This window comes from Rhinopithecus roxellana, chromosome 8, assembly GCF_007565055.1.
Source record: "Rhinopithecus roxellana isolate Shanxi Qingling chromosome 8, ASM756505v1, whole genome shotgun sequence".
Classification (NCBI taxonomy): Eukaryota; Metazoa; Chordata; class Mammalia; order Primates; family Cercopithecidae; genus Rhinopithecus; species Rhinopithecus roxellana.
The window spans coordinates 9,067,672-9,093,960 of record NC_044556.1 but is presented as its reverse complement, the minus strand read 5'-3'; the positions used below and the strand labels follow the sequence as shown (position 1 = coordinate 9,093,960).

The 26,289-nt window shown below is 49.0% G+C and overlaps 2 protein-coding genes across 2 annotated transcripts in view; one reads left to right on the top strand and one right to left on the bottom strand.

Annotated features, from left to right (window-relative positions):
- CCL25 (C-C motif chemokine ligand 25) overlaps window positions 1-11,086 on the bottom strand; it is a 51,019-nt gene extending 39,933 nt beyond the window's left edge. Inside the window, exons 1-2 of the mRNA XM_030934891.1 lie at window positions 10,937-11,086; window positions 8,308-8,432 (exon numbers count right to left, since the gene is read on the bottom strand). The gene's annotated coding sequence lies outside the window, so the exon portion shown is untranslated. The remainder of the gene's footprint in view (window positions 1-8,307; window positions 8,433-10,936) is intronic.
- Window positions 11,087-11,241: 155 nt separating this feature from the next.
- Window positions 11,242-26,289, top strand: part of ELAVL1 (ELAV like RNA binding protein 1) — a 47,413-nt gene continuing 32,365 nt past the window's right edge. The window contains exons 1-2 of the mRNA XM_030935902.1: window positions 11,242-11,408; window positions 25,392-25,579. Coding sequence (XP_030791762.1) covers window positions 25,408-25,579 — 172 coding nt within the window. The 5' untranslated portion in view covers window positions 11,242-11,408; window positions 25,392-25,407. The remainder of the gene's footprint in view (window positions 11,409-25,391; window positions 25,580-26,289) is intronic.

The following is a 26,289-nucleotide window of genomic DNA, read 5'->3' as shown; positions in this document are numbered from 1 at the left end:
TTTAAAAATTTTTGTAGAGACGGAGTCTTGCTTTATTGCCCAGGCTGGTCTCAAACTCTTGGCCTCAAGGATCTTCCTGCCTCAGCCTCCCTAAGTGCCGGAATTACAGGTGTGAGCCCCAGCACCTGCCCTTGGTTCCAAAGATTGTAAAAGTGGGTCAATTTAGTTCTCACAGTGCCCTCAGGAAGGGCGCCTGACCCTTGTACACACTGCCCCAAAACTTAACCACCAATAGCCCACTGTTGACCAGAAACCTTACTCAGAACATATACCGTCCATTAACACATATTCTGTATTTTATTTGTATCATACATTTTTATGATAAAGGAAGATAGAGAAAACAAGATGTACTTTAAAAAATCATTAGGAAGAGGCCAGGCGAGGTGGTTCATGCCTGTAATCCCAGCACTTTGGGAGGCCAAGTCAGGCGGATCACCTGAGGTCAGGAGTTTGAGACCAGCCTGGCCAACATAGTGAAACCCAGTCTCTATTAAAAATACAAAAATTGGCCGGGCGCGGTGGCTCAAGCCTGTAATCCCAGCACTTTGGGAGGCCGAGACGGGTGGATCACGAGGTCAGGAGATCGAGACCATCCTGGCTAACACGGTGAAACCCCGTCTCTACTAAAAATACAAAAAAACTAGCCGGGCGAGGTGGCGGGCGCCTGTAGTCCCAGCTACTGGGGAGGCTGAGGCAGGAGAATGGCGTAAACCCGGGAGGCGGAGCTTGCAGTGAGCTGAGATCCAGCCACTGCACTCCAGCCCGGGCGACAGAGCAAGACTCCGTCTCAAAAAAAAAAAAAAAAAATACAAAAATTAGGCGGGCATGGTGGCAGGCACCTGTAATCCCAGCTACTCAGGAGACTGAGGCAGGAGAATCGCTTGAACCCGGGAGGCGGAGGTTGCAGTGAGCCAAGATCATACCACTGTACTCCAGCCTGGGGAATACAGCAAGACTCTGTCTCAAAAAAAAAAAAAAAAAAAAAAAAAAATCATTAGGAAGAGAAAATACATTCATCATTCACTAAGCGGTAGTGGATCATGATGGTCTTCGTCTTCGTGTCGTCTTCACTCGGAGTAGGAGGAGAAGGAGGAGGAGGAGGAGGAGGAGGAGGAGGAGGAGGAGGAGGAGGAGGAGGAGGGGTTGGTCTTGCTGTCTCACAGGTGGCAGAGGTAGAAAAAATCCAGTAGTAACCGGACCTGTACAGTTCAGACGCAGGACCTGGGTTGTTCAAGGATCACCTGTACTATGATAACCCCCATTTTATTTATTTCATTTTTATTTTTAGAGACCGAGTTTCACTCTTGTCTCCCAGGCTAGAGTGCAATGGCGCGCTCTTGGCTTACCGCAACCTCCACCTCCCGGGTTTAAGCGATTCTCCAGCCTCAGCCTCCCGAGTAGCTAGGATTACAGGTGCTCACCACCACACCTGGCTAATTTTGTATTTTTAGCAGAGACAGGGGTTCTCCATGTTGGTCAGGCTGGTCTCGAACTCCTGACTTCAGGTGATCTGCCTGCATTGGCCTCCAATGTGCTGGGAATACAGGCGTGTGCCACCACACTGGCCTTATTTTATTTTATTTATTTATTTTTTGAGACGGAGTCTCGCTCTGTCGCCCAGGCTGGAGTGCAGTGGTGTGATCTCCACTCACTGCAAGCTCTGCCTCTGGTTTCACGGCATTCTCCTGCCTCAGCCTCCCGAGTAGCTGGGACTACAGGCACCTACCACCACGCCTGGCTAATTTTGTTTTGTACTTTTTCGTACAGACGGGGTTTCACAGTGTTAGCCAGGATGGCCTCAATCTCCTGACCTCGTGATCCACCCGCCTTGGCCTCCCAAAGTGCTGGGATTACAGGCGTGAGCCACCGCGCCCGGCCATTTTATTTTTATTTATTGGAGAAAGAGTCTCGCTGTTGCCCAGACTGGAGTGCAGTGGCGCCATCTTGGCTCACTGCAACCTCTCCCTCTCGGGTTCAAGTGATTCTCCTGCCTCAGCCTCCAGAGTAGCTGGCATTACAGGTGTGTACCACCATGCTTGCCTAATTTTTTTATTTTTAGTAGACATGGGGTTTTACCACATTGGCCAGGCTGGTCTTGAACTCTTAGCATCAAATGATCTGCCCACCTCAGCCTCCCAAAGTGCTGGGAGTACAGGTGTGAGCCACCATATCTGGCCCACCCCCATTTTAGAGATGAGGAAGCTGAAACTCACAGAGACTAAATGACTCGCCCAAGGTCACACAGCTGGTGAGTGCAGACCCTTTCACAAAAAACAAAACAAAACGAAAAAGAAAAAGAAAAAAAGAAAAAGAAAAAAGAAAAGAAAAAGAAAAGGAAAAGAAAAGAAAAGAAAAGAAAATTAAAGAAAAGAAAAGAAAAGAGCTATTGATACTGGGTTTGGTGGCTCATGCCTGTAATCCCAGCACTTCGAGAGACCAAGGTGGGTGGATCACTTGAGCTCAAGAGTTCGAGACCAGGCTGGGCAACATGGTAAAACCCTGTCTCTACAAAAAATGCAAAAATTTAGGTGGGCATGGTGGCGCATGCCTGTAGTCCCAGCTACTTGGGATGCTGAGGTGGGAGGATGGCTTGAGCCCAGGAAGTTGAGGTTGCAGTGAGCCAAGATGGCACCACTGCACTCCAGCCTGGGCAACATAGTGAGACCCTGTCTTTAAAAAAAAAAAGCTACTGGTATTCTAAAGATCTAAAGAAACAACATTCCAGTAGCAATGAGCACTCCTGGTGCCCCAGATCCTGGCTTTCAATACCATTCTCTACTAAAAGGAGCCAGGGCCCCCTTGGAGACATGGCTGCTTCTAGGACAAAGGGCAGAAATATACAAGATAGGCCTGCAACATTTTGTGTTGCCACAAAGTAAGCAACTGCTTCAAATAAAACAAACAAACAAAAAAACCACTGAAAAACACATTGATGGGAATATGTCAAAGGGCCACAGAAGCCAAATTAAAGAGTAGTAGACGGCCAAAGCTGGAACAGTTTGACGGACAAAATACAGTAATATTGGGTTATAACATAAAGCATAAAATAAATATCCAGGCCAGGCGCGGTGGCTCACGCCAGTAATTCCAGCACTTTGGGAGGCCGAGGCAGGTGGATCACCTGAGGTCGGGAGTTCGAGACCAGCCTGACCAATACAAAGAAACAAAGACATGGGGTCTCTACTAAAAATACAAAATTAGCCGGGCGTGGTGGCACATGCCTGTAATATCAGCTACTTGGGAGGCTGAGGCAGGAGAATCGTTTGAATCTGGGAGGCAGAGGTTGTGGTGAGCTGAGATCATGCCATTGTATTCCAGCCTGGGCAACAAGGGCAAAACTCCATCTCAAAAGTAAAATAAAATAAATAAATATCCAGCATTCCATCCTGATATAATTCACTGACCTAATACATGGGGGAGAGCAACATAAATCTCCCATGTGGAAGGATTCTAGAAAACTTATGTTTCAGCTGTGGACAAGCTTAAAAAATAATAATAATTTATGTAGGGCCAGATGCAGTGATGCAAATTTATGTAGGGCCAGATGCAGTGATTTACCTGCCTCTATCTCCCAAAGGCCTAGGATCAGAGATGTGAGCCACAGTGCCCGGCCAGGACCCTTTCTCTTTAAATAAAAAAATAATAAATTTGATAGGATGTACCCTTGATATGGTGTGATAAAAATGACACTTTACTTCCTTGATCTTGCTGCCAAAAATGTGTCATCCCACTCTTACGAGAAAAACGCCAGATAAATTCCAAAAGAGGGACATTCTTACCAAAATACCTGACTGGCACTCCTCAAAACTGTCAAGGTCATCAAAAACTAGGGAAGTCTGAGAATCTGTCACAGCCAAGAAGAGCCTAACTAGATAAAAGAACTAAAAGTGAGATGGACTGGTCGGGCACGGTGGCTTACACCTGTAATCCCAGCACGTTGGGAGGCCGAGGCAGGCGGATCACTTGAGGTCAGGAATTTAAGACCAGCCTGGCCAACATGGCGAAACCCTGTCTCTACTAAAAATACAAAAATTAGCCAGGCATGATGGCAGGTGCCTGTAGTCCCAGCTACTTGGGAGGCTGAGGCAGGAGGATCACTTGAACCCAGGAGGTGAAGGCTGCAGTGAGCCGAGATCATGCCACTGCACTCCAGTCCAGGTGACAGAACGAGACTCCATCTCAAAAAGAAAAAAAAAAAAGTGAGATGGTCTCCTGGGTGGGATCCTGGAAGAGAAAAAAGATACTAGGGCAACACACAGAAAGACTAAATAAACTCTGACCTTCAGTTAATAGCAAAGTATCAGTATTGGTCCATTAATTGCAACAAATTATTATTAATTTGTTACCAATATGTTACTCATTTGTAACTAAAATATTTAACTAATAGGGAATAATGGTAACTCTGTTTTTTCGTTTGTTTTTAACACAGGGTCAGGTCTCACGCCTGTAATCCCAGCACTTTGGGAAGCCAAAGCAAGTGGATCACCTGAGGTCAGGAGTTGGAGACCAGCCTGGCCAACATGGTGAAACTCGTCTCTACTAAAAATATAAAAATTAGCTGGGTGTGGTGGTGGGTGCATGTAATCCCAGCTACTCGGGAGGCTGAGGCAGGAGAATCACTTGAACCCAGGAGACACAGATTGCAGTGAGCTGAGATCACACCACTGCACTCCATGGGCGATAGAGTGAGACTTGGTCTCAAAAAAAAAAAGAAAAAAAAGGACAGGGTCTGGCTATGTTGCCCAGGCTGTTCTGCAACTCCTGGGCTCAGAGATCCTCCCACCTTAGCCTCCCAAGTACCTGGGATTATAAGCACCTGCCACTGCACCAGGCCTGGTAACTCTCTACTACTACTTTGGCAGTATTTCCGTAAATCTAAAATTTTTATTTTATTTATTTATTTATTTATTTATTTTGAGATAGGGTCACACTCTGTCACCCAGAATGGAGGGCAGTGGTGCAATCACAGTTCACTGGAGCCTTGACCTCCCAGACTTAACCAGTCCTCCCACCTCAGCCTCCTCAGTAGCCGGGAGCACAGGTGTGTCCCACCACACCCAGCAATTTTTTTAAATTTTTACTAGAGATGGGGGTCTTGTTATATTACCTGGGCTGGTCTCAAACTCCAGGCCTCAAGAGATCCTCCCACCTCAGCCTCCCAAACTGCTGGGATTATAGGTGTGAGCCACTGTGCCAGGTTTAAATTTTTCTAAAAGATAAAGTCTTTTTTTTTTTTTTTTGAGACAGTCTCACTCTGTTGCCCATCACTCCAATCTCAGTTTAGAACATTTTATTTTCCTTTTTTTTTTTTTTGAGATGGAGTTTGGCTTTTGTTGCCCAGGTTGGAGTGCAATGGCGTGATCTTGGCTCACTGCAACCTCTGCTTCCCCAGTTCAAGTGATTCTCTTGCCTCAGCTCCCAAGTAGTTGGGATTACAAGCACCCACCATCAAGCCCGACTAATTTTTTTTTTTTTTTTTTTTTTTGAGACGGAGTCTTGCTCTGTCACCCAGGCTGGAGTGCTGTGGCTGGATCTCAGCTCACTGTAAGCTCTGCCTCCCGGGTTCACGCCATTCTCCTGCCTCAGCCTCCCGGGTAGCTGGGACTACAGGCGCCGCCACCTCGCCCGGCTAGTTTTTTTTTTTTTTGTAGTTTTTAGTAGAGACGGGGTTTCACCGTGTTAGCCAGGATGGTCTCCATCTCCTGACCTCGTGATCCGCCCGCCTCGGCCTCCCAAAGTGCTGGGATTACAGGCTTGAGCCACCGCGCCTGGCCAAGCCCAACTAATTTTTGTAGTTTTAGAAGAGATGGGGTTTCACCATATTGGCCAGGCTGGTTTATTTTTTATTTTTTGAAATGGAGTCTCGCTCTGTCGCCCCGGCTGGAGTGCAGTGGCGCGGTCTCGGCTCACTGCAAGCTCTGCTTCCCGGGTTCACACCATTCTCCTGCCTCCGCCTCCCGAGTAGCTGGGACTACAGGCGCCTGCCACCACGCCCGGCTAATTTTTTGTATTTTTAGTAGAGATGGGGTTTCACCGTGTTAGCCAGGATGGTCCCGATCTCCTGACCTCGTGATCCACCCACCTTGGCCTCCCAAAGTGCTGGGATTACAGGAATGAGCCAACGTGCCTGGCGGCCAGGCTGGTCTCGAACTCCTGACCTCAAGTGATCTGCCCACCTCAGCCTCCCACAGTGTTGGGATTATATATGTGAGCCACCACACCTGGGTTAAAAAATAAAATCTATCAACAATACTAAAGTACAGATGAATGAATAAAGTTTATTTTTCATTGTGGGAACAATGATTATAGCTCCCATATCACAGAGCTATTTCTAGGATTTCGTGTTTTTGTTTTGTTTTGTTTTTGAGACAGTCTCGCTTTGTTGCGCAGGCTGGAGTGCAGTGGCGCAATCTCAGCTCACTGTAACCTCCAACTCCTGGGTTCAAGCGATTCTCCTGCCTCAGCCTCCTGAGTAGCTGGGATTACAGGCGCCTGCTACCATGCCTGGCTAATTTTTGTATTTTTAGTAGAGATGGGGTTTCACTATGTTGGCTAGACTTGTCTTGAACTGTTGACCTCGTGATCCGCCTGCCTCGGCCTCCCAAAGTGGTGGGATTATAGGCATGAGCCACCCTGCCCGGCCTATTTCTAGGATTTCACAAGAGGATGTCCATAAAGCATTTGCCATGAAGGACCCACTTAATTCAGAGGACTTGTCACCACTGTACTAACCCTATGCCGTCCACTACAGGAGCCACTAGCTCTATGTGGTTATTTACATTTGAATTAATTAAAAACTTATGCTCAGGTTTTTTTTTTTTTTTTTTTTTTTGACATGGGGTTTTGCTCTGTTGCCCAGGCTGAAGTGTTGTGGCATGATCACAACTCACTGCAGTCTCGAACTACTGAGTTTGAGAAATCCTCTCACCTCAGCCTTTCAAGTAGCCGAGACTAAAGGCCCGTACCATATCACCTGGCTATTTTTTTTTTCTTTGGTAGAGATAGGGGCTTGCTATATTGCCCAGGCTGGTCTGAACTCCTGGCCCCAAGTGATCCTCCCACTTCGGCTTCCCAAAGTGCTTGAGATTACAGGCATAAGCCGCCGTTGTCTGGCCAGAAAGTCAGTTCTTTAATGGTACCAGCCGTATGCCAAGTGCAAAAAAAAAAACCCCCACAAAACACATATGCAGGTCAGATGCAGCAGCTCATGCCTGTAATCCCAGTACTTTGGGAGGCCGAGGTTGGTGGATCACCTGAAGTTGGGAGTTCAAGACTGGCCTGGCCAACATGGTGAAATCCTGTTTCCACTAAAAATACAAAAAAAGTTAGTCAGGTGTGGTGGCAGGCGGTCCCAGCTACTTGGGAGGCTGAGGCACGAGAATCACTTGAACCCGGGAGGCAGAGGTTGCAGTGAGCTGAGATCACACCACTGCACTCCACCCTGGGTGATAGTGCAAGATTCCATCTCAAAAAAATAATAATAATAATGATAATAATAATAAATAAAAATATAAATATAGGCCAGATGCTGTGGCTCACGCCTATAATCCCAGCACTTTGGGAGGCCAAGGCCGTCAGATCACGAGGTCAGGAGATACAGACCATCCTGGTTAACACAGTGAAACCCCATCTCTACTCAAAATACAAGAAAAATTAGCCGGGCGTGGTGGCGGGCGCCTGTAGTCCCAGCTACTCGGGAGGCTGAGGCAGAAGAACGGAGTAAACCCGGGAGGCGGAGCTTGCAGTGAGCCGAGATCGCGCCACCGCATTCCAGCCTGGGCGACAGGACGAGACTCTGCCTCAAACAAAACAAAACAAAAAATATATATAAACATTAGCCAGGCGTGGTGGTACACGCCTGTAGTTCCAGCTACTCGGGAGGCTGAGGCAGGAGAATCACTTAAACCCAGGAGGCGGAGGTTGCAGTGAGCTAAGATCACACCACTGCACTCCAGCCTGGGCAAGACAGTGAGACTCCATCTTAAAAAAAAAAAGAGAAAAAGGAAAGAAAGAAAGAAAGAAAAGAAGAACAGAAAGAAAGAAAACCCCATGGAGCCAGGGGCTACTGAATTGGACGGTGCTGATACGGAACATGCCCATTATCGTGGAAAGCTCTTCTAGACAGCACTGTGGCAGACAACGAAGAATGTAACTATTTGTTCAGTGCTCTCACCTGCTTTGGGTCCCTCTGCAAATGACACCTCTTCAACCTTCTCAACCATCCTCTTTCAAACAGCAACTTCCACATTCCCTGTGCTCTTTCCCCAATTTGCTTTTCTTAGCCTGTTCACTTGACATGGAAATCACCTGGTTTCTCTTCTGACTCCCCATCCAGCACTGCACAGTCTGATGCAGTAGTGACTGGTAACGTGTGATGGCTGAGCCCTTGAAATGCAGCCAGTCCGACTTGAGATGTGCGGTGCGGTGCTGTGCTGTAGAGTATAAAATACATACTAGATTTCCAAAGCAGGCAGGGGCCGAGCGCGGTGGCTTATACCTGTAATCCCAGCACTACGAGAGGCCAGGGCGGGTGGATCACTTGAAGTAAGGAGTTCGAGGCCAGCCTGGGCAACATGGTGAAACCCCATCTCTACTAAAAATACAAAAAATTAGCCAGGCATGGTGGCAAATGTCTGTAATCTCAGCTACTCAGAAGGCTGAGGCAGGAGAATCATTTGAATCCAGGAGGCGGAGGTTGCAGTGAGCCAAGATCGCGCCACTGCACTCCAGCCTGGGCAACAGAGTGAGACTCTGTCTCCAAACAAACAAACAAAACCAAGCAGCGCAACATGGTGAAACCTCATCTCTACTAAAAATACAAAAATTAGGCTGTAATCCCAGCACTTTGGGAGGGCGAGGCAGGCAGATCACCTAACGTCAGGAGTTCGAGACCAGCCTGACCAACAAGGTAAAACCCCATCTCTACCAAAAATACAAAAATTAGCCCAGCGTGGTGGCACGCGCTTGTAATCCCAGCTACTCGGGGAGGCTGAGGCAGAAGAATCACTTTGAACCTGGGAAGCGGAAGTTGCAGTGAGCCGAGATGCTGCCACTATACTCCAGCTTGGGTGAGACAGAGAGAGATTCGTCTCAAAAACAAACAAACAAAAAAAAAACATAGCGGGGTGTGGTCATGGGTGCCTGTGATCCAAGTTACTTGGGAGGGAGGCTGAGGCAGGAGAATTGCTTGAACCCGGGAGCGGGAGGTTGAAGTGAGCTGAGATCCCACCACTGCACTCCAGGCTGGGCAACAGAGTGAGACTCTGTTTCCAAAAAAAAAAAAAAGCATGCAGGAAAGAAAAAGGACGCACAAAGTATCTTGTATTTTGGACAGATAATAGATACAAAATATCCTGTATTTTAAAATATTGACTACATGTTTAAATAATAACATATTCAACATACTGAGTTAAATAAAACACATTGCAATTAACATCACCTGTTTCTTTTTACTTATTTTTAAATATGGCTAACAATTTAATTAATTTAAATTACATACCTCGCTGACAAATCTGTGGCTTGCTTATACTTCTTCTTCTTTTTTTTTTTTTTGAGATGGAATTTCCCTCTTTCACCCAGGCTGGAGTGCAGTGGCAGGATCTTGGCTCACTGCAACCTCCGCCTTCCAGTTTCAAGCGATTCTCCTGCCTCAGCCTCCCGATTAGCTGGGATTACGGACACCCGCCACCACGCCCAGCTAATTTTTGTATTTTTAGCAGAGATGGGGGTTTCACCATGTTGGCCAGGCTGGTCTTGAACTCCTGACCTCATGATCTGCCCGCCTTGGCCTCCCAAAGTGCTGGGATTACAGGCATGAACCACTGCACCCGGCCTGCTTTGCTTATACTTCTACTGCACCGTGATGATCCAGAATGCTAGCCACTATAAAATATAACAATTAAATGTTAAGTTTAACATTTAATTAAGCTAGGTGTGGTGGCACATGCCTATAATCCCAGCTACTTGGGAGCCTGAGGCAGGAGGACTGCTTGAGGTCAGGAGTTAAACCTGTGGAAGGATTGCACCTGTGAATAGCCACTGTACTCCAGCCTGGGCAACACAGTGAGACCCAATCTGTAAAAAGCTTCCCTAGGCTGGGTGGTGGCTCACGCCTGTAATCCCAGCACTTTGGGAGGCCGAGGTGGGCGGATCACGAGGTCAAGAGATAGAGACCATCATGGCCAACACGGTGAAACCCCATCTCTACTAAAAATACAAAAATTAGCTGGTTGTGGTGGCGCACGCCTGTAGTCCCAGCTACTCAGGAGGCTGAGGCAGGAGAATCGCTTGAACCCGGGAAGCGGAGGTTGCAGTGAGCCGAGATCACGCCACCACACTCCAGCCTGGTGACACAGCAAGACTCCATCTCAAATAAATAAATAAAAATAAAAAGATTATTATTTTCAGATCACACACAAAAAAAGAAAAACAAAATTAGGCGGAGTGCAACCCCAGCTCTTTGTGAGGCGGAGGCAGGAGAATCGCTTGAGTCCAGGAGTTCCAGACCAGCCTGGACAACAGAGCCAGAGCCCATCTTTATTTAAAAAATTAAAGTATAAACAAAATTAAACATGAAGGTTGTATATATTTCTACTAGGGCATTCTAGGTCAATGCTGGCTTAGAATGTTAGCCCAATAAGACCAGATTTTTTCTGCTCACTGCCCATACAGTGACTGACACACAGTAGGCGCTCAATGACAGTTTAATGAATGAATGAGAGGCTGAGCCTTCGGGAACTGGCTTGCTCAAGGAACCAGCACCAATGGTGCTCTGACCACGTTCCATGCCCCGCCTCCTCAGCGCACCAGAGAAGGAAACTGAGGCCCGGCAAGGTGACGTCAGCTCCTGCCCAACCGCACTTAGTGCGGAAACGTCGAGGCCGGGATTCGAACCCAGGTTTTGTACCCGTAACCCCGGCGCGCTGACCGTTCCTACCTTACTGGGCGGCGGCGGCAGGTCACACAGGTGCGGGACATACGGCGAGCGCTCAACCAGAGGCGCCGCTCCTCAGCCACCGCCTTCCGTCAGCCTCCGAGGGTCAGCACCCAATTCGCCCCCTCCGCGGCCATCGCTGGCTGCCCGCGTCTCCGCCGGCCGCGGAGCCCTTCGCAGGCGGCGCCGACCGGAAGTCCCGCCTCTCCCGCGCGCCCCGGGGTGCCGCGACAGCCACGACGGCCAATGAGCAGCGCGACGTGGCGGACGTCGACCAATGGGCGCGCGCGCCGGGGGGGCGTGTCCGGTCCGCGGGCCGGAGCGGGTCGTGCGCGCTGAGGAGGAGCCGCTGCCGCCGTCGCCGTCGCCGCCACCGCCGCCACCGCTACCGAGGCCGAGCGGAGCCGTTAGCGCCGCGCCGCCGCCGCCTCCCGCCCGCCCCGGAGCAGCCCCGGGCCCGCCCGCCCGCTTCCAGGTGAGGCGGTGGGGGGCCTTCGGCGGCGCCCGACGGGGTAGGCCGCGGCAGGCCTGAGCTCGCTTGGCCTGGCCGCGGGGCGCCCGCGGGCCTGCACCGGCCGAGGCCCAGGCCGCGCCGGACCGGGGGAGGGGACGCGCGCTGGGGCCGCGGCGGGCGGGTCGGGGCGGGCCGGTGTGGGCGCCGGCGACAGGCCTTGGGGCCAGATGCCTCTGGCGCCTCGAGGGACGGGCGAGGGGGATACGGCGTGGGCATGCGCCGGGGGGCCGGGCTGCACGGCCGGGGGCCCCGGTCGCCTTGGAAGCCCGGGCTCCGGGGGCGGGAGAGTGGGGCCAGCGGCGGGGGAGCGCGGGGAACGCTTTGAGCACGCAGAGGTCACGGCCCACGGGCTCGCTCCCCCGGGAAATCCCACAGATTCTTTTGTGGTCGTTGTCAGAGCACCGCGGCCGGTGCGAGGTCCTTTGAGAAGTGTGCAAACCCTTCAGTAGATACTCGGGAGTCCTCGGGGGGAAAAATAAAATCTAAACTGCATCTTTTTTTGAGCGCCATCTCTAACAAAGCTGTTTGTGGGGCGTAGGACGTTAGGATTTGTAAAATATGTGTGTGTGTCTGTTGGAAACACAAACTGCACACAGTTGAACAATGGGGGATGGATGCCCTTCCTTCCTTTTCCGGTGCTCTGGGCTGCGGGGCTTGTTAAAATGGGTTTTGGTCCCTACTGTGTGCAGGGCAGGTGGGGAAGAACTTCTGCACAACTTCTGCACGGGCTTCCCGTGGTGGGACTGAGCCCCCTTGCTGGAAAGTGTTCATCTAAGATCCGGATGGCCAGAAGTGGGAAGATCAGGAGAGTAATCTGGCTAGAGAAGGGTTTCTCAACGTTGGCACTACTGATGTTCGGGGTCAGATAGTTTTTGGTTGTGGGTGGGGGCCTTCCCTGTGCAATGTAGGAAGTTGAGCCGTATTCCTGGCCTCTACCCACTAGATGCCAGCAGTATCCCCATCCCCCAAGTCGTGAGGATCAACAAGATCTCCAAACATTGCCAGATGTCCTGGGTTGCGGGGGAGGGGTCTCTTCCACTCTCTCATACACGCAGGTGAGAACCATTACTGAACTAAATCCCTTCCTCCAAAAGTTCTAATGCCCTGGGAGATGCTCCCAAGACCTCGAACAAGCTTGACTCTGTTGAGCCTTAGTTTTCTTATCTGTAAAATGGGAAGGACAAAAGTGTGGTGCAGATTGAAGGGGTTGGGAAGCCTGTTGCGTTGTGCGTGGTCTGTACCTGGTAGGCACTGAATAAATGATGTTATACATAACCACCAGTATTTATTGAGGATTTACTATGAGCTCGACACTTTGTGGACGTTTGTCTCCAGTCCTTGAGGTGGGTGATGTTATAATTTCCATTAATTTCCATTTTAGGGATGAAGAAACTGAGGCTTAGATGGGTCACTTGATATGACCAGTCTCATGCACTAAAGTGGCTGCGCCAGGGTTTGAACTCGGGCCCTCTGATTCAAAACCCTTACTCTTAACCACCCGGTTTTACTGCTCCCATAATCGCAAGGCTCCAGGGCACTCTACTCAGTTGTCATCAAGTATTTTTTGTGTGCAAAGTTTTGTGCTGGGATCTGTTATCAAATTCTGCAACTTCAAGGCCCACAAAGAGGTTGAGATACGTGAACGTCTCCAAATGTGGAAGGAAATAATACTGTTTATGTTGACGCATTGGTTTTGAGCAGACAGAGTTTCAGTTTGGATGTGGTGAGTCTGATATCATGGTGTTTTTTTTTTTTTCTTTTTTGAGACACAGTTTCACCCTTGTAGCCCAGGCTGGAGTGCAGTTGTGCAATCTCGGCTCACTGCAACTTTCGCCTCCCGGGTTCAAGCGATTCTCCTGCCTCAGCCTCCCGAGTAGCTGGGATTACAGGCGACCGCCACAACGCACAGCTAATTTTTTATATTTTTAATAGAGACGGGATTTTGCCTTGTTGAGCAGGCTGGTCTCGAACTCCTGACCTCAGGAGATCCATCTGCCTTGGCCTCCTAAAGTCCTGGGATTACAAGCGTGAGACACCGCACCCGGCCCATGATGCTATTTCAAGTAAAAGAAATGAGAGAATTATGAAAAAACTGTTTATGAAAAAAATAAGAAATTATGAAAACGTATTGCCCCTCTCACTCGCGGCTTCCCATCTCTTCCCTCTTTCCACACTGCAGCAGGAGTTCTGTTCTGTAAATGCACATCTAATTGTGTCCCTTCTGATTTAAAATCTTTGGGCAGAAAAAAGATGTTTTCTTGACCTCTTTGGTGGCTTAAAAGATAAAGCTAGAAGCCCTTAGTTTGGAGTGCCAGTTCCTTCACACCCTAACCCTCCCTGCCCCTGCATGTAGACGCCAAACTCTAACCCTCCCTGCCTGTTGCAGCCTCCACCTGGAGACAGATCTCTTCCACCTGGAGATCCGTTGCTCATGCTCCATGGCTCAACCCAGAGCTCACTGGCCGTTTGAAGCCTCGTCTGACTGCCACTCTTCCTCCCCCGCCCCCCCGCACCGGAATCAACTGTTCCCTCTTTAGTGTTCCCATCCCATTCAGTTTATTGAATCGAATTCAAGGCCGAATGGCAAGAGAAGCGCAGCGCCTGACTGGCGCCCCTAGGTGGCAGTAGCGAGGCGGTGCGGCCGACCCGAGCTGTGGGTCAGGGGAAGACCGACGGAAGCCAGCCTGTGGGAGGGAAGTGAGGTTCGCTCCCGCCTCTGAACGACTCTCCCTGCTCCGCTGCTGTGTCCTGGCCCCCGCTAGGCTCTGGAGAGTGTGCGTGATGTGTGTAGGTCATCTCAGCCCACTCTGATGAGTGTGGTGAGAGTGATGCCCTGGCTGATGTGGAAGCCCAGAAGAGGGACCTGGGTGGGCACAGGAGAGCCCAGAATGCTTTCTGGAGGAGAGGCGGCAGTAGCGGTGGGGAGGAGTTAACCAGGCAAAGACAATGGGGTGGGGCTTTGTAGGATACAGTGAAGCCTGGAGGTGGGAACATCGCAGTGTTCAGAGAACATCGTGTGTTCAAAGAACCACGTGGGTTCTTTAGGGGCAAGAAGACTGAAGTGGGTAGTCGTGGCAGGAGTGCTCAGGTGGCCGGTGGGCAGAGGGCTTGGCTGTTACTTTGCGGCTAGGCCAGAGGGTGGCTACTGAGCAGTTTTAGTTCACTGCTCACCCTGGTGGAGAGGCTGGGGGGAGACAAGGAGAAACTAGTCAGGGGCTGTTGCAGTACTGAGGTGGCCCTGTAATGGCTGAACCGCTTGAGGGTCAGGACTGGGACTGCTTCTTTGCTTTGTATGCCTGATTCTTTGCTCTGTGCCTGGCACGTGGTTGATATTTTGTCTGTGCCAGGGAAAGGAAAGATTGGCAGACCACTCAGAAGTGACTGGATCTAGGTACCTGTCAGACAGACATCTGTGGCTGGGTGTAGTGGCTCACACCTGTAATCCCGATAACTTGGGAGGCCAAGGTGGAGGATTGCTCAAGGCCAGGAGTTCAAGACCAGCCTGGGCAACATAGTGAGATCCCATCTCTAAAAAAAAAAAAAAAAATTTTTTTTTTTTTTTTTTTTTTACAGCGAGACATTTATGTCAGGGGAAGGAATCACAGGAGAGGGAACAATCTTGAACAACTCGATGGCCAGACTTATGTCATCATGAACAGAAACAGGCAGACTCAAGGAAGGGGAGTGACTAGGTGGAAGAAGATGAAGCTGGATTTGGAGACACTGAGTTTGAAATCCCACTTAGGAGTCGGTCTAGCAGGAGGTGACAGGAATCTGTATGGGGATGGTGGCAGAGAGGTGGCAGGACAGTGAGAGATCTCACGTGTTAAACTGGCAGGACGTGGTGCTTGATTAGGTCCAAGGGAGAGAGAGAGGTGGCTTGGGGGACAGGTGGGGCTGTGCCACCAAGCGAAGTAATTCAGGGGGCAGAGGCGGTTTGAAGAGAGGGCAAGGACAGGAGGAGAGGAGATGAAGGTGTTTGTAGCTACAGACAGGGAGGTTGGGGAGACATACGTTCACCTTGATTTTGTTCATGAAGTGGGACTAGAGACAGGTACTCTCTGTACCAGGCGCTGTGGAGCGGGGGGTGACATCCCCAGTGGAGGAAGCCGAAGCTTTGGGAAGGGGAGCAACTTCTGCATAGTAGTTCAGCCGATGAGCAGGAGACTTAGTGCCCAGCTCAGGCCTGCCAGGCTCCAGAGTCCAGGGTTTTTTCCTGCCATTCCCTGTTGCTTTGCACTTCTGTGCGAGATCCCTGCAGTGGCCTTTGGCCTTGACCAGCCAGAAAGAAGCCAGAGCTCTTAGCAGGGCTGTGGGGTGCCTGGACTGGGCCATAGGCCAGCCACACCTGACCTGCTCCTGCCCCGGGCTTCTCAGCCTGGGCTGATAGGAAATTGTCACTTAGCTGGAGCTGCTCCAGCCAGGCATCCTGCCCTTCTGTGGGCCATGGGCGGGGGCCTGGAAGAAGCTGGTGCTGTGTCCACCTGAGACCTTGCCTTGCGTGGCAGTTATAACTGGGTCAGGTGGTGCTTTAGGTTTTCTCTGGCAGCAGAGCATTTCCTGAATGACCTAAGCCTTTTTTACCTTGAAGACTCAGAATGTTGCATCTGGAAAGGACCTTAACAATTATTGGGTCCAAGCCCTGTCAGATGATGTGTGAAGTGTCAAGATTGAGCCTGAAGATAGATTTGACTGTTGTAGTTTTGCTCTGGCTCAATTAGTTTAGAATACCTGCTCCATCATGATGCAATGAAAGCAATTCTCATGCATGCCTGGTGGAAACAGCCTCTTTTTCTGTTACACGTAAAGACGCACACATCTCTCTCCCCTGGATGTGTGCTAGATGACCTACAGATGTGAACAACATCAGTGATGTCACGTAGACAACCAGGATTGTTTAAAATAGTGCATTGGAGTCAAAAACCTTCAGAGATCATCCAGACAATACTTCTCCCTGAGGTCAGGCACGCTTCTAAGCCCAGTGCTTGGGAGGCTGAGGTGGGAGGATCACTTGAGGTCAGGAGTTAAAGACTAACCTGGGCAACATAGTAACACCCCCCCCCCCCCCCCCCGCCTACAAAACATAAAGAAGTGGCCGGGTGTGATGGCTCATGCCTGTGATTCCAGTACTTTGGGAGGCCAAGGCGGGCAGATCACCTCAGGTCAGGAGTGCGAGAGCAGCCTGGCCAACATGGTGAAACCCCGTCTCTACTAAAAATACAAAAATTAGCCAGTCATGGTGGCAGGTGCCTGTAATCCCAGCTACTCGGGAGGCTGAAGCCGGAGAATTGCTTGAACCCAGGAGGTGGAGGTTGCTGTGATCCAAGACCACACCATTGCATTCCAGCCTGGGTGACAAAGCAAGAACCCCCTCTCTACAAAACATTAAAAAAGCTTAGTCAGAACTACATAGAGGACTTAGTAGGACTGCATAGTGGTGCGCACCTGCAGTCCTAGGTGCTTGGGAGGCTTAGGTGGGAGGATCACCTGAGCCCAGGAGGCCAGGGCTGCAGTGAGCCGTGATCATGCCTCTGCACTCCAGCCTGGTCTGAGAGCCAGCAGCCGCCTGTCCTGCTGTGTGACACGCCCTGGGTTTGCCTGGGGACTCTTAGATGGCAATGATATAACCTGGGCCCTCAAGGTTCTCACCATTGACACTGGTCGTTGAGTGTAAAGCAAATAATGATAGGAGTGGTTCGGACAGTAACGAAGGTTTACAGCAATGGCATGGAGGCGCTGAGAACTAGAGTAACCCGTTGTCCTGGGGGAGGGTGGTTTTTTTTGTTTTTTGTTTGTTTTTTGTTTTGAGACAGTCTCACTTTCTTGCCTGGGCTGGAGTGCAGTGGCGTGATCTTGACTCACTGCAACCTCTGCCTACTGGGTTCAAGCGAGTCTCCTGTCTCAGCCCTCTGAGTAACTGGGACTACAGGTGTGTACCATCACGCCCAGCTAATTTTTGTATTTTTAGTATAGACGGGGTTTCACTATGTTGGCCATGCTAGTCTCAAGCTACTGACCTCAGGTGATCTGCCTGCCTTGGCCTCCCAAAGTGCTGCGATTACAGGCGTAAGCCGCCACACCGGGCCAGGAAGGTAGCTTGTTAAAGATGAGCCAGCCTGGTATAGTGGCTCTCACCTATAATCCCAGCACTTTGGGAGGCCCAGGTGGGAGGATGACTTGAAGCCAGCATGGGCAACAAAATGAGACCCCTGTCTCTATAAAAAATTTTAAAATCAGCCGGGTATGGTGGCACACACCAGTAGTCCCAGCTACTTGGGAAACTGAGGCAGTTCGAGGCTGCAGTGAGCCGTGATTGTGCCACTGCACTCCAGTTTGGCAGCAGAGAAAGACCCTGTCTCAAAAGAAAAATAAATAAGTAAAAATAAAAGTGAGCTGGGAGGCCAGGCGTGATGGCTCACACCTGCAATCCCAACACTTTGGGAGGCCAAGGTAGGAGGATCACTTGAGCTTGGGAGTTGGACCAGCCTGGGCAACATGGCGAGATCCCCACTCTTTAAAAATATATATATTAATTTTGAAAAATGAGCTGGGAAGTGAAGGAGAGGACACTTGTACCCTGCAGAGGGAACAGCCAAAACAGAGGCCTGTAGCATATTTTTTTTTTTTTTTTCTGAGACGGAGTCTCGCTCTGTTGCCCAGGCTGGAGTGCAATGGCCGGATCTCAGCTCACTGCAAGCTCTGCCTCCCGGGTTTACGCCATTCTCCTGCCTCAGCCTCCCGAGTAGCTGGGACTACAGGCGCCCGCCACCATGCCCGGCTAGTTTTTTGTATTTTTTAGTAGAGACGGGGTTTCACTGTGTTAGCCAAGATGGTCTCGATCTCCTGACCTCGTGATCCGCCCGTCTCGGCCTCCCAAAGTGCTGGGATTACAGGCTTGAGCCACCGCGCCCGGCTGGCCTGTAGCATATTGGCAAGAAGTTGGAGTGAGTGGGAAGGGAGGGTGGCGACTGAGGCTGGAGAACCACCTAGGTCCGATCATGAAGGGCCTTGCCAATATGACATTTGCACTGTCATGACAACTTGAGGCCTGGCCCTGACACTTATTAACAGCACGCCTGACTGTGAGCACCATCGTGTGACCTCCGAGCCTCAGCGGGTGGTGACCACTGACAGGGAAGACCAGAGAGGCGAGTATTTTGATTGCGGGACAGTGCAGGCCTTGCACCTTGAGAGCCAGAGGCGGCTACAACTTGGGAGTCATTGATAATTAAGTGGTGACAGGCCCGGTTGCGGTTGGAGTTTGTGGGACAGAAGCTGATTTGGCCCAGGATTGATGATGCAGATTTGGAGAAGGTCAAGGGAAGGGCCTCCAGAGAGTGGGGTGGGGGTCCGGAAACACCATGAAACTGCTTGGGGGTACAGGTTGTTGATTTCTCCCTTGTTGCTTGTTGACCAAGAACTTGACCTGCCGGGGCTGCTCAGCCTTGACTCAGAGTGTCAGGAGGAACAGGGCCGCAAAGGAGAAGTTCTCTTTTTAAACCTTTTAAAGTTTATTTTTATTGTGCTTTTGTTGTTGTTTTTGAGGCAGGATCTCACTCTGTCACCCAGGCTGGACTGCAGTGGCGCAATCATAGCTAACTGCAGCGTTGACCTCCCAGGCTGTAGTGATCCTCCTGACCAAGCCCCCCGATTAGCTGGGATTGCATACAGGCATGCATCACCATTCCTGGGTAATTTTAATTTTTTTTTTTTTTTTTGTAATGATGGCATCTCTCTGTGCTGCCCAGGCCGGTCTCGAACTCCAGGCTCAAGCAGTCCTCCCACCTTGGCCTCTGAAAGCGCTGGGATTAAAGGCATGAGTCGCCACATTCAGACAATTTATTTTTAAATTTGCATGTAGGAAAATTCATTCTTTGGAGTAGAGTTCTCTGAGTTTTGACAAATGGATAAAGTTGTTTGATTTACCACCATAATAAAGATTGGCAAGTTCACTGTCCCACAAACAGAAATACTCCCTCCTCCTATCCCTGTGTAATCAACTTTTCCCCTCACTCCCTAACCCCAACGACCGCAGATCCATCCCTATGGTTTTGCCTTTTCCAGGTAGGCACAGAAATGATGTGGCAAGATGTATTTGAGATTCACACAAGTAGCATGAATTGGTGGTACCTTTTATTGCCTAGTAGTAGTCTGTTGTATGGTACATCCCAGTTTATCCATGAATGGCTTGAAGAATATTTGGGTTGTTGTAGTTTTGGATGATTATGAATAATACCACTCTACACATTTATATACAGATTTTTGTGTGAACATAGATTTTCCTTTCTATTGCCTTAATACTAGGAGTAGGATTGCTGGATCCCATGCTAAGTGTATATTTCACCATAAGAAACTGCCAATCTGTTTTCCAAAGTGGCTGTCACATTTCACGTTTTTGCATTCCCACCAGCAGTGCATGAATATTCTGGCTTCTCCACATCCCTGCCAGCACTTGACATTGTCTGTTTTGTTGCTGTTGGTTGTTTTGGTTTTATTTTGTTTTAGCCATTCTAATAGGTTGGTAGTGGTGTCTCGATGTGGTTTTAAGTTGACTAATGATGTTGAGCATCTTTTCATGTGCCTGTCTGCCATCCATATATATTCTTTGGTGTAGTGTCTGTTCAAATCTTTTGCCATTTTTGAAACCAGGTTGTTTGCTCATTTTGTTGTTTTTGGTTTTTGGTTTGTTTTGTTTTTCTTTGGAGACAGAGTCTGGCCCTATGCCCAGGTTGGAGTGCAATGGCGCGATCTCGGCTCATTGCAACCTCTGCCTCCTGGGTTCAAGTGATTCTCCTGCCTCAGCCTCCCCAGTAACTGAGATCACAGATGCCTACCACCATGCCTTGCTAATTTTTTTTGTTGTTTTATTTTCGTAGAGATGGGGTTTCACTGTGTTGGCCGGACTTGTCTCAAACTCCTGACCTCAGGTGATCCACCCACCTCGGCCTCCCGAAGTGCTGGAATTCCAGGCGTGAGCCACCACATTGGCCTGCTTATGTTTTAAGAGCTTAAAAGAAAGTGTTCTGGGCCAGGCACGGTGGCTCACACCTGTAATCCCAGCACTTTGGGAGGCCGAGGCGGGCAGATCACGAGGTCAGGAGATCTAGACCATCCTGGCTAACACGGTGAAACCCTGTCTCTATTAAAAATACAAGGCCGGGCGCTGTGGCTCAAGCCTGTAATCCCAGCACATTGGGAGGCCTAGGCAGGCAGATCACGAGGTCAGGAGATCAAGACCATCCTGGCTAACACGGTGAAACCCCGTCTCTACTGAAAAACTACAAAAAAAAAAACTAGCTGGGCATGGTGGCGGGTGCCTGTAGTCCCAGCTACTCGGGAGGCTGAGGCAGGAGAATGGCGTAAACCCGGGAGGCGGAGCTTGCAGTGAGCTGAGGTCCGGCCACTGCACTCCAGCCTGGGTGACAGAGCGAGACTCCGTCTCAAAAAAAAAAAAAAAGTACAAAAAATTAGCTGGGCCTCATGGTGGGTGCCTGTACTCCCAGCTACTCGGGAGGCTAAGGCAGGAGAATGGCGTGAACCTGGGAGGTGGAGCTTGCAGTGAGCGGAGATCGCGCCACTACACTCCAACCTGGGCAACAGAGCGAGGCTCCATCTCAAAAAAAAAAAAAAGTGTTCTCGGTTGGGTGAAGTGGCTCACCCCTATAATTCTAACACTTGGAGAGGCTGAGATGGGAGGATCACTTGATACCAGGAATTCGAGACCAGTGTGGGTAACATAGCAACATAGTGAGACCCCATCTCCACAAAAAATAAAATATTAGCCAGAAGGTCGAGGCAGGAGGATTGCTTGAACCCAAGAGTTTGTAGCTGCAGTGAGCTATGCTTATGGCAGTGCACTTCAGCCTGGGCAGTGGAGTGAGACTTTGACTCAAAAAAAAAAAAAAAGTGTTCTAACTACAAGTCCCTTTTGCAAATGTTTACTCCAGTTGGTGGATTTTAATTCTCTTAGCAGTATCTTTCACAGAGCAAAAGTTTGAAATTTTGATAATATCCAGTTTATCCTTTTTTTTTTTTTTTTTAAATGAAGTGGGCTTTTGGTATTGTGTCTGAGAAATCTTTGCCCAGCCCAATGCCACAAAGATTTTTCTCCTAGAAATTTTATATTTTTACATTTTAAAACAGAGGTCGGCAGTTTTTTTGTGTGTGAAGAGCCAGATGGTAAATATTCTCAGCTTTTTTGGCCATACGGTTGCTGCTACTAAACTCTGTTATTGTGGTACAAAACTATCTATAGACAGACAATACATAAACAAATGAGACAGGCCATGTTCCAATAAAACTTTATTTATAACAACAGGCAATGGGCCAGATTTGTCCCACAGGCCATGATGTGTGTTTCAGAAGGTCCAATCCAGGCCTAGAGGATACCACACTGTGGACAGTAAGCCTGGGGCAGCCATTGTCCATCTCACCGTCCATGAAAACAGAATGAGGGAAAAAGCAGAGTATATGTGTAACTCTCAGAGAAAGGGCGAGAAGGAAGGGTAAAGGAAGAAAGAAGGGGAAATACTTGAATCACATTTTGAACATGCTTCAGTGTGCATTTTAATTCTTCAGAGTTAACCCTTGTGGTCTGTTTGGATCAGCTTCCAGCAAATGTTTTTGTCTGTTTGTTTGTTTTTGAGCCAGTGATCTATTTTAAAATCTCATGGCCACAGATGGTGTAACAGACACGTGGAGTTTCTCATGATTAAACTCTAGGTCCCGAGCTGCTACTGAAAGTTGATATTTACCCATTCCCTATTAACGAATATTTGGAATTCTATCCAGTTTTACACTCTTATGAACCATGAGTTGGTGCCTTCCTTACACTTTTGTTTCATTTTGTTTTCAGACAGGGTCTTGCTCTGTTGCCCAGGCTGGAGTGCAGTGGCGCCATCATGTCTCAGGCAGCCTTGATCTCCTGGACTCAAGCAATCCTCCCTGCCTTTGTCTCCCGAGTAGCTGAAACTATGGGCACGGGTCACCATGCCCACTAAATTATTTTATTTTTTGTTAGAGTCAGGGTCTCACATTGTTGTCCAGACTGGTCTTGAACTCCTGCACTTGAGTGATTATTTCTGTAGAAAGATCCTGCAGTTGTGAGTCAGGTTATACCATCTCATACTCAGATCAGTAGCAGGTGATCTTGCGCTGGATTTTATTCCATGTGACTGGCAGAAAGTAGCATCTGGTTTTCTTTTGCATTTTCCTCATTGTTCATGAAGATGAAGTTCAGTGTCTTTTTCTGGACTCATGAGCCATTTGAATTTCAGGCCTTTATTATAAATTACTGCTCACATCCTTTGCCTACTTCCCTCTTGGTTACGTCTCTTCTTTTATCCCTTACCAATTTGTAGATGTTCCGAATCAAGTTTTCCCAACCTTGGCAGCACTGACATTTGGGGTCAGATAATTCTTGGTTGCGGGGCTGTCCTGTGCCCTGAAGGATGCTTTACAGCTCTCTGACCTCTACCCACCAGACGTCAGTAGCACCCCCCACCCCCGACCCCTGGCCCTGACCAAGTCACAGTAACCAAAAATGTCTCCAGACATTGCCCAGTGTCCCCTGGGGGGCAGAATGGCCCGGGGTGAAAACTATGGGTCTAAATAATAGAATATGCAGTGAATCTTTTCTCCAGGCTACTCCTCCTCGTCTAGGTCTATGATGCCTTTTGCTGTACAGAAGTTTTTAATTTCATGGAGTCTCACTTTTCAGTCTTTTTTTCTATGGCTTTTGATGCTAACCTACTTTTTAAAGAGCAGGGAGCATAGGACATCCTCAAATAAAAGAAATGCTGGGAAATTGTACTGATTTTGCTCATTGTCTGAGAGTAGTAGGAGGGTAGGGAAGACCTGGATGTTTCCACCAGGAAGAAAGAAACCAGATCTAATTCTTCCCTCAGCGTTGATTCAGGGAGTAGGTAGGAAATCTCCACATGAGAGGTGTGTTCAGATTTTTATGTAACTGCTGGCAAGGCTATTTTTAAAGAAGGCCAAAGGCGCATGACCGTGGGCACTGGGTGTTCAAACATAACATAGAATTGAGCAACGGGGATCTGGGGAAAGCGGTGGGCTCTCACCGAGACCTCCACGCAGGTGGCCATCCTCAGGGTTGACTGCCTGTGTGTTTAGAGGCAGGGATTGAGGGGCCTCTGAGAAACGAGCCCAGCGTGTGGCGCACTTTCAGCAGGGCAGGCTCGGAGTGCTTGGCCACATTGATCTGGACTCTTCTCCCAAAGTCATCACTGGCTCTGATGTTTATCACTGAAAGGAAAGACTTCAGCAACTGAGAAAGACTTTTCAAAGCCTGCAAACTGTGAAGACCAAGTTCTCTGACTGGTAGAGAAACCCTCACCTCCTTCTGGCTCAGTCACTGCATCTTTGGGAATAAACAGGTGCAGAGGACCATTGCCTGCCCGCCCCTCAGCAGCAGAGTGTCCAGGGGTGGGGTTCAGTTACACCCCACAGGCTCTGGACATGGGGAGAAAGCAACCGGAAATCTGGAATGCTCTTGAGAGACAACCCAAAGGCTTTTCTACAGGATCTTAAATTGTGGTGCTGGAATTGTTCGTAGGTCTCTTCAAAGCCCTCTTAGTGAACTTGGAGTTGTTCTGTTTTGTGTCCATAGACTATTTTTTAGAGCAGTTTTAGGTTTGCAGGAAAATTGTGAAGTGGAGAACACTTGCTCCGTAGCGTTACAATGAAGTATTGACTGAATAACATTTTTTAAAAATAGAAGCCGGACACAGTGGCTCATGCCCGTAATCCTAGCACTTTGGGAGGGTGAGACAGAAGGATTACTTGAGGCCAGGAGTTCAAAATTAACCTGGGCAAGATACCATCTCTACAAAAAGTGTTAAAAATTAGCCGGGCATGGTGGCACATACCTGTATTCCCAACTACTCAGGAGGCTGAGGTGAGAGGATCGCTTGAGGATCTCCCAGGAGTTCAAGGCTGCGGTGAGCTGTGATGGCACCACCACACCCATTATTAGCATCTCACATTCACATGGTATCTCTGTTGTTCTTAGTGAATCAATATTGACACATTATTAGTAATTAAGATTAGAGTTCACTGTGTATATTGTTCATTCTCTGGGTTTTGACAAACATGTATTATCACATCCACCATTATGTATCATGCAAAATAGTTTCACTGCCCTAAAACCCTGACAATCCTGTGTTCCACTATTTGTTGTCCCCCCCACCCCGACCTGCATCCCTGGCAACCACTGATCTTTTTCTCTGTAGTGTGCCTTTTCCAGAAGGTCATAGAGTTGGAATCATACAGTATACTGTGTTCCTTCACTTAACAATATATGTCTTACCTGGCTTAATAGCTCATTTCTTTTTATCATCAAAGAATATGCCCGTGTACAGCTGAACCACACGAATGTTTATTCATTCACCCATTGGAGGAGATCCTGGTTACTTCCAGGTTTTGGCAATTATGAGTGAAGCCGCTGTAAACATCCATGTGCAGATTTTTATGTGGCTGTAAGTTAATGTGCAGTGTAGAAAAGAATCTCTAAGTGCAGGGCCAGAAGCAGTGGCTCACGCCTCTAATCCCAGCACTTTGGGAGGCTGAGGCAGATGGATCACCTGAGGTCAGGGGTTCGAGACCAGCCTGGCCAACATGACGAAACCCCATCTCTACTAAAAATACAAAAATTAGCTGGGCATTTTGGCAGATGCCTGTAATCCCAGCTACTCAGGAGGCTGAGGTAGGAGAATCACTTGAACCTGGGATGCAGAGGTTGCAGTGAGCCGAGATTGTGCCACTGCACTCCAGCCTGGGTGACGGAGTGAGACTCTGTCTCAAAAACAAACAAAAAGAAAGAAAGAAAAAAAAATTTTTTAAGTGCAAATGCAGTTACTAGTTTTGCCTTCATATACTGCAATATGAACATTTTGAGTTTACTTGCTCTTTTTTCCTTTATAGATTTTTGAAAAATACAATGTCTAATGGTTATGAAGACCACATGGCCGAAGACTGCAGGGGTGACATTGGGAGAACGAATTTGATCGTCAACTACCTCCCTCAGAACATGACCCAGGATGAGCTGCGCAGCCTGTTCAGCAGCATCGGCGAAGTGGAATCTGCAAAACTCATTCGGGATAAAGTAGCAGGTAAACACATGGAGGTGTTTTAGTAATTTAGTATTGGTGGCCATCCATTGGGCATTGTCTCTTCTGCCTGTGACTCTGTGGCATTCCTCAGTGCAGGATGACTACAGCCTTGAAATGATGGCTGTGGAGTTTCGTTTTTATTTCAAACTCCATTTGTCCATTGCTCTTGTATAAGATCAGACATAAGTTCCCAAAAGAGGAAAAATTCATGGTAAGACAGAGAGCGTGTACAAAATAAGACATTGCAAGGAGAGGAAGGAACCAGAGACAGGGCATTCTGAGAACTGGAAGGAGCCGGAGAACCACAGCCTGACCTGGCTTGGCCTGGGCAGGTCAATTGGGTCCGATGTGTGGAAGGGACCCCGGCGAGTGTACTGTCCAGGGCAGGCGCAGGCAGGCCCGCCCCTGTCTGTCCAGGCCCCCACGTTTGTTCAGGCCCAGGTCAGCAGAACACCGACGACTTCATGGACAGCCCTTCATTATGTTTGGGCTGCTCTGTTTACTGTCAACGCCATCAACTTGAACTTCTGCACCATGCTGAGCTTGAACTCTCACAGGGGCAGGTTCCTGGCAGCTGAAAGCCCTGATGTTCCACTCTCTCACAGTGGGACTTCTAAGCCTCTGTGTCCCCATCCGGAATGTGGAGATTGTGGCTCCTACATCCTGGTTTTCCCTACCTCATAGGTGTTTGCAGAGGGCCTGGCACCTGT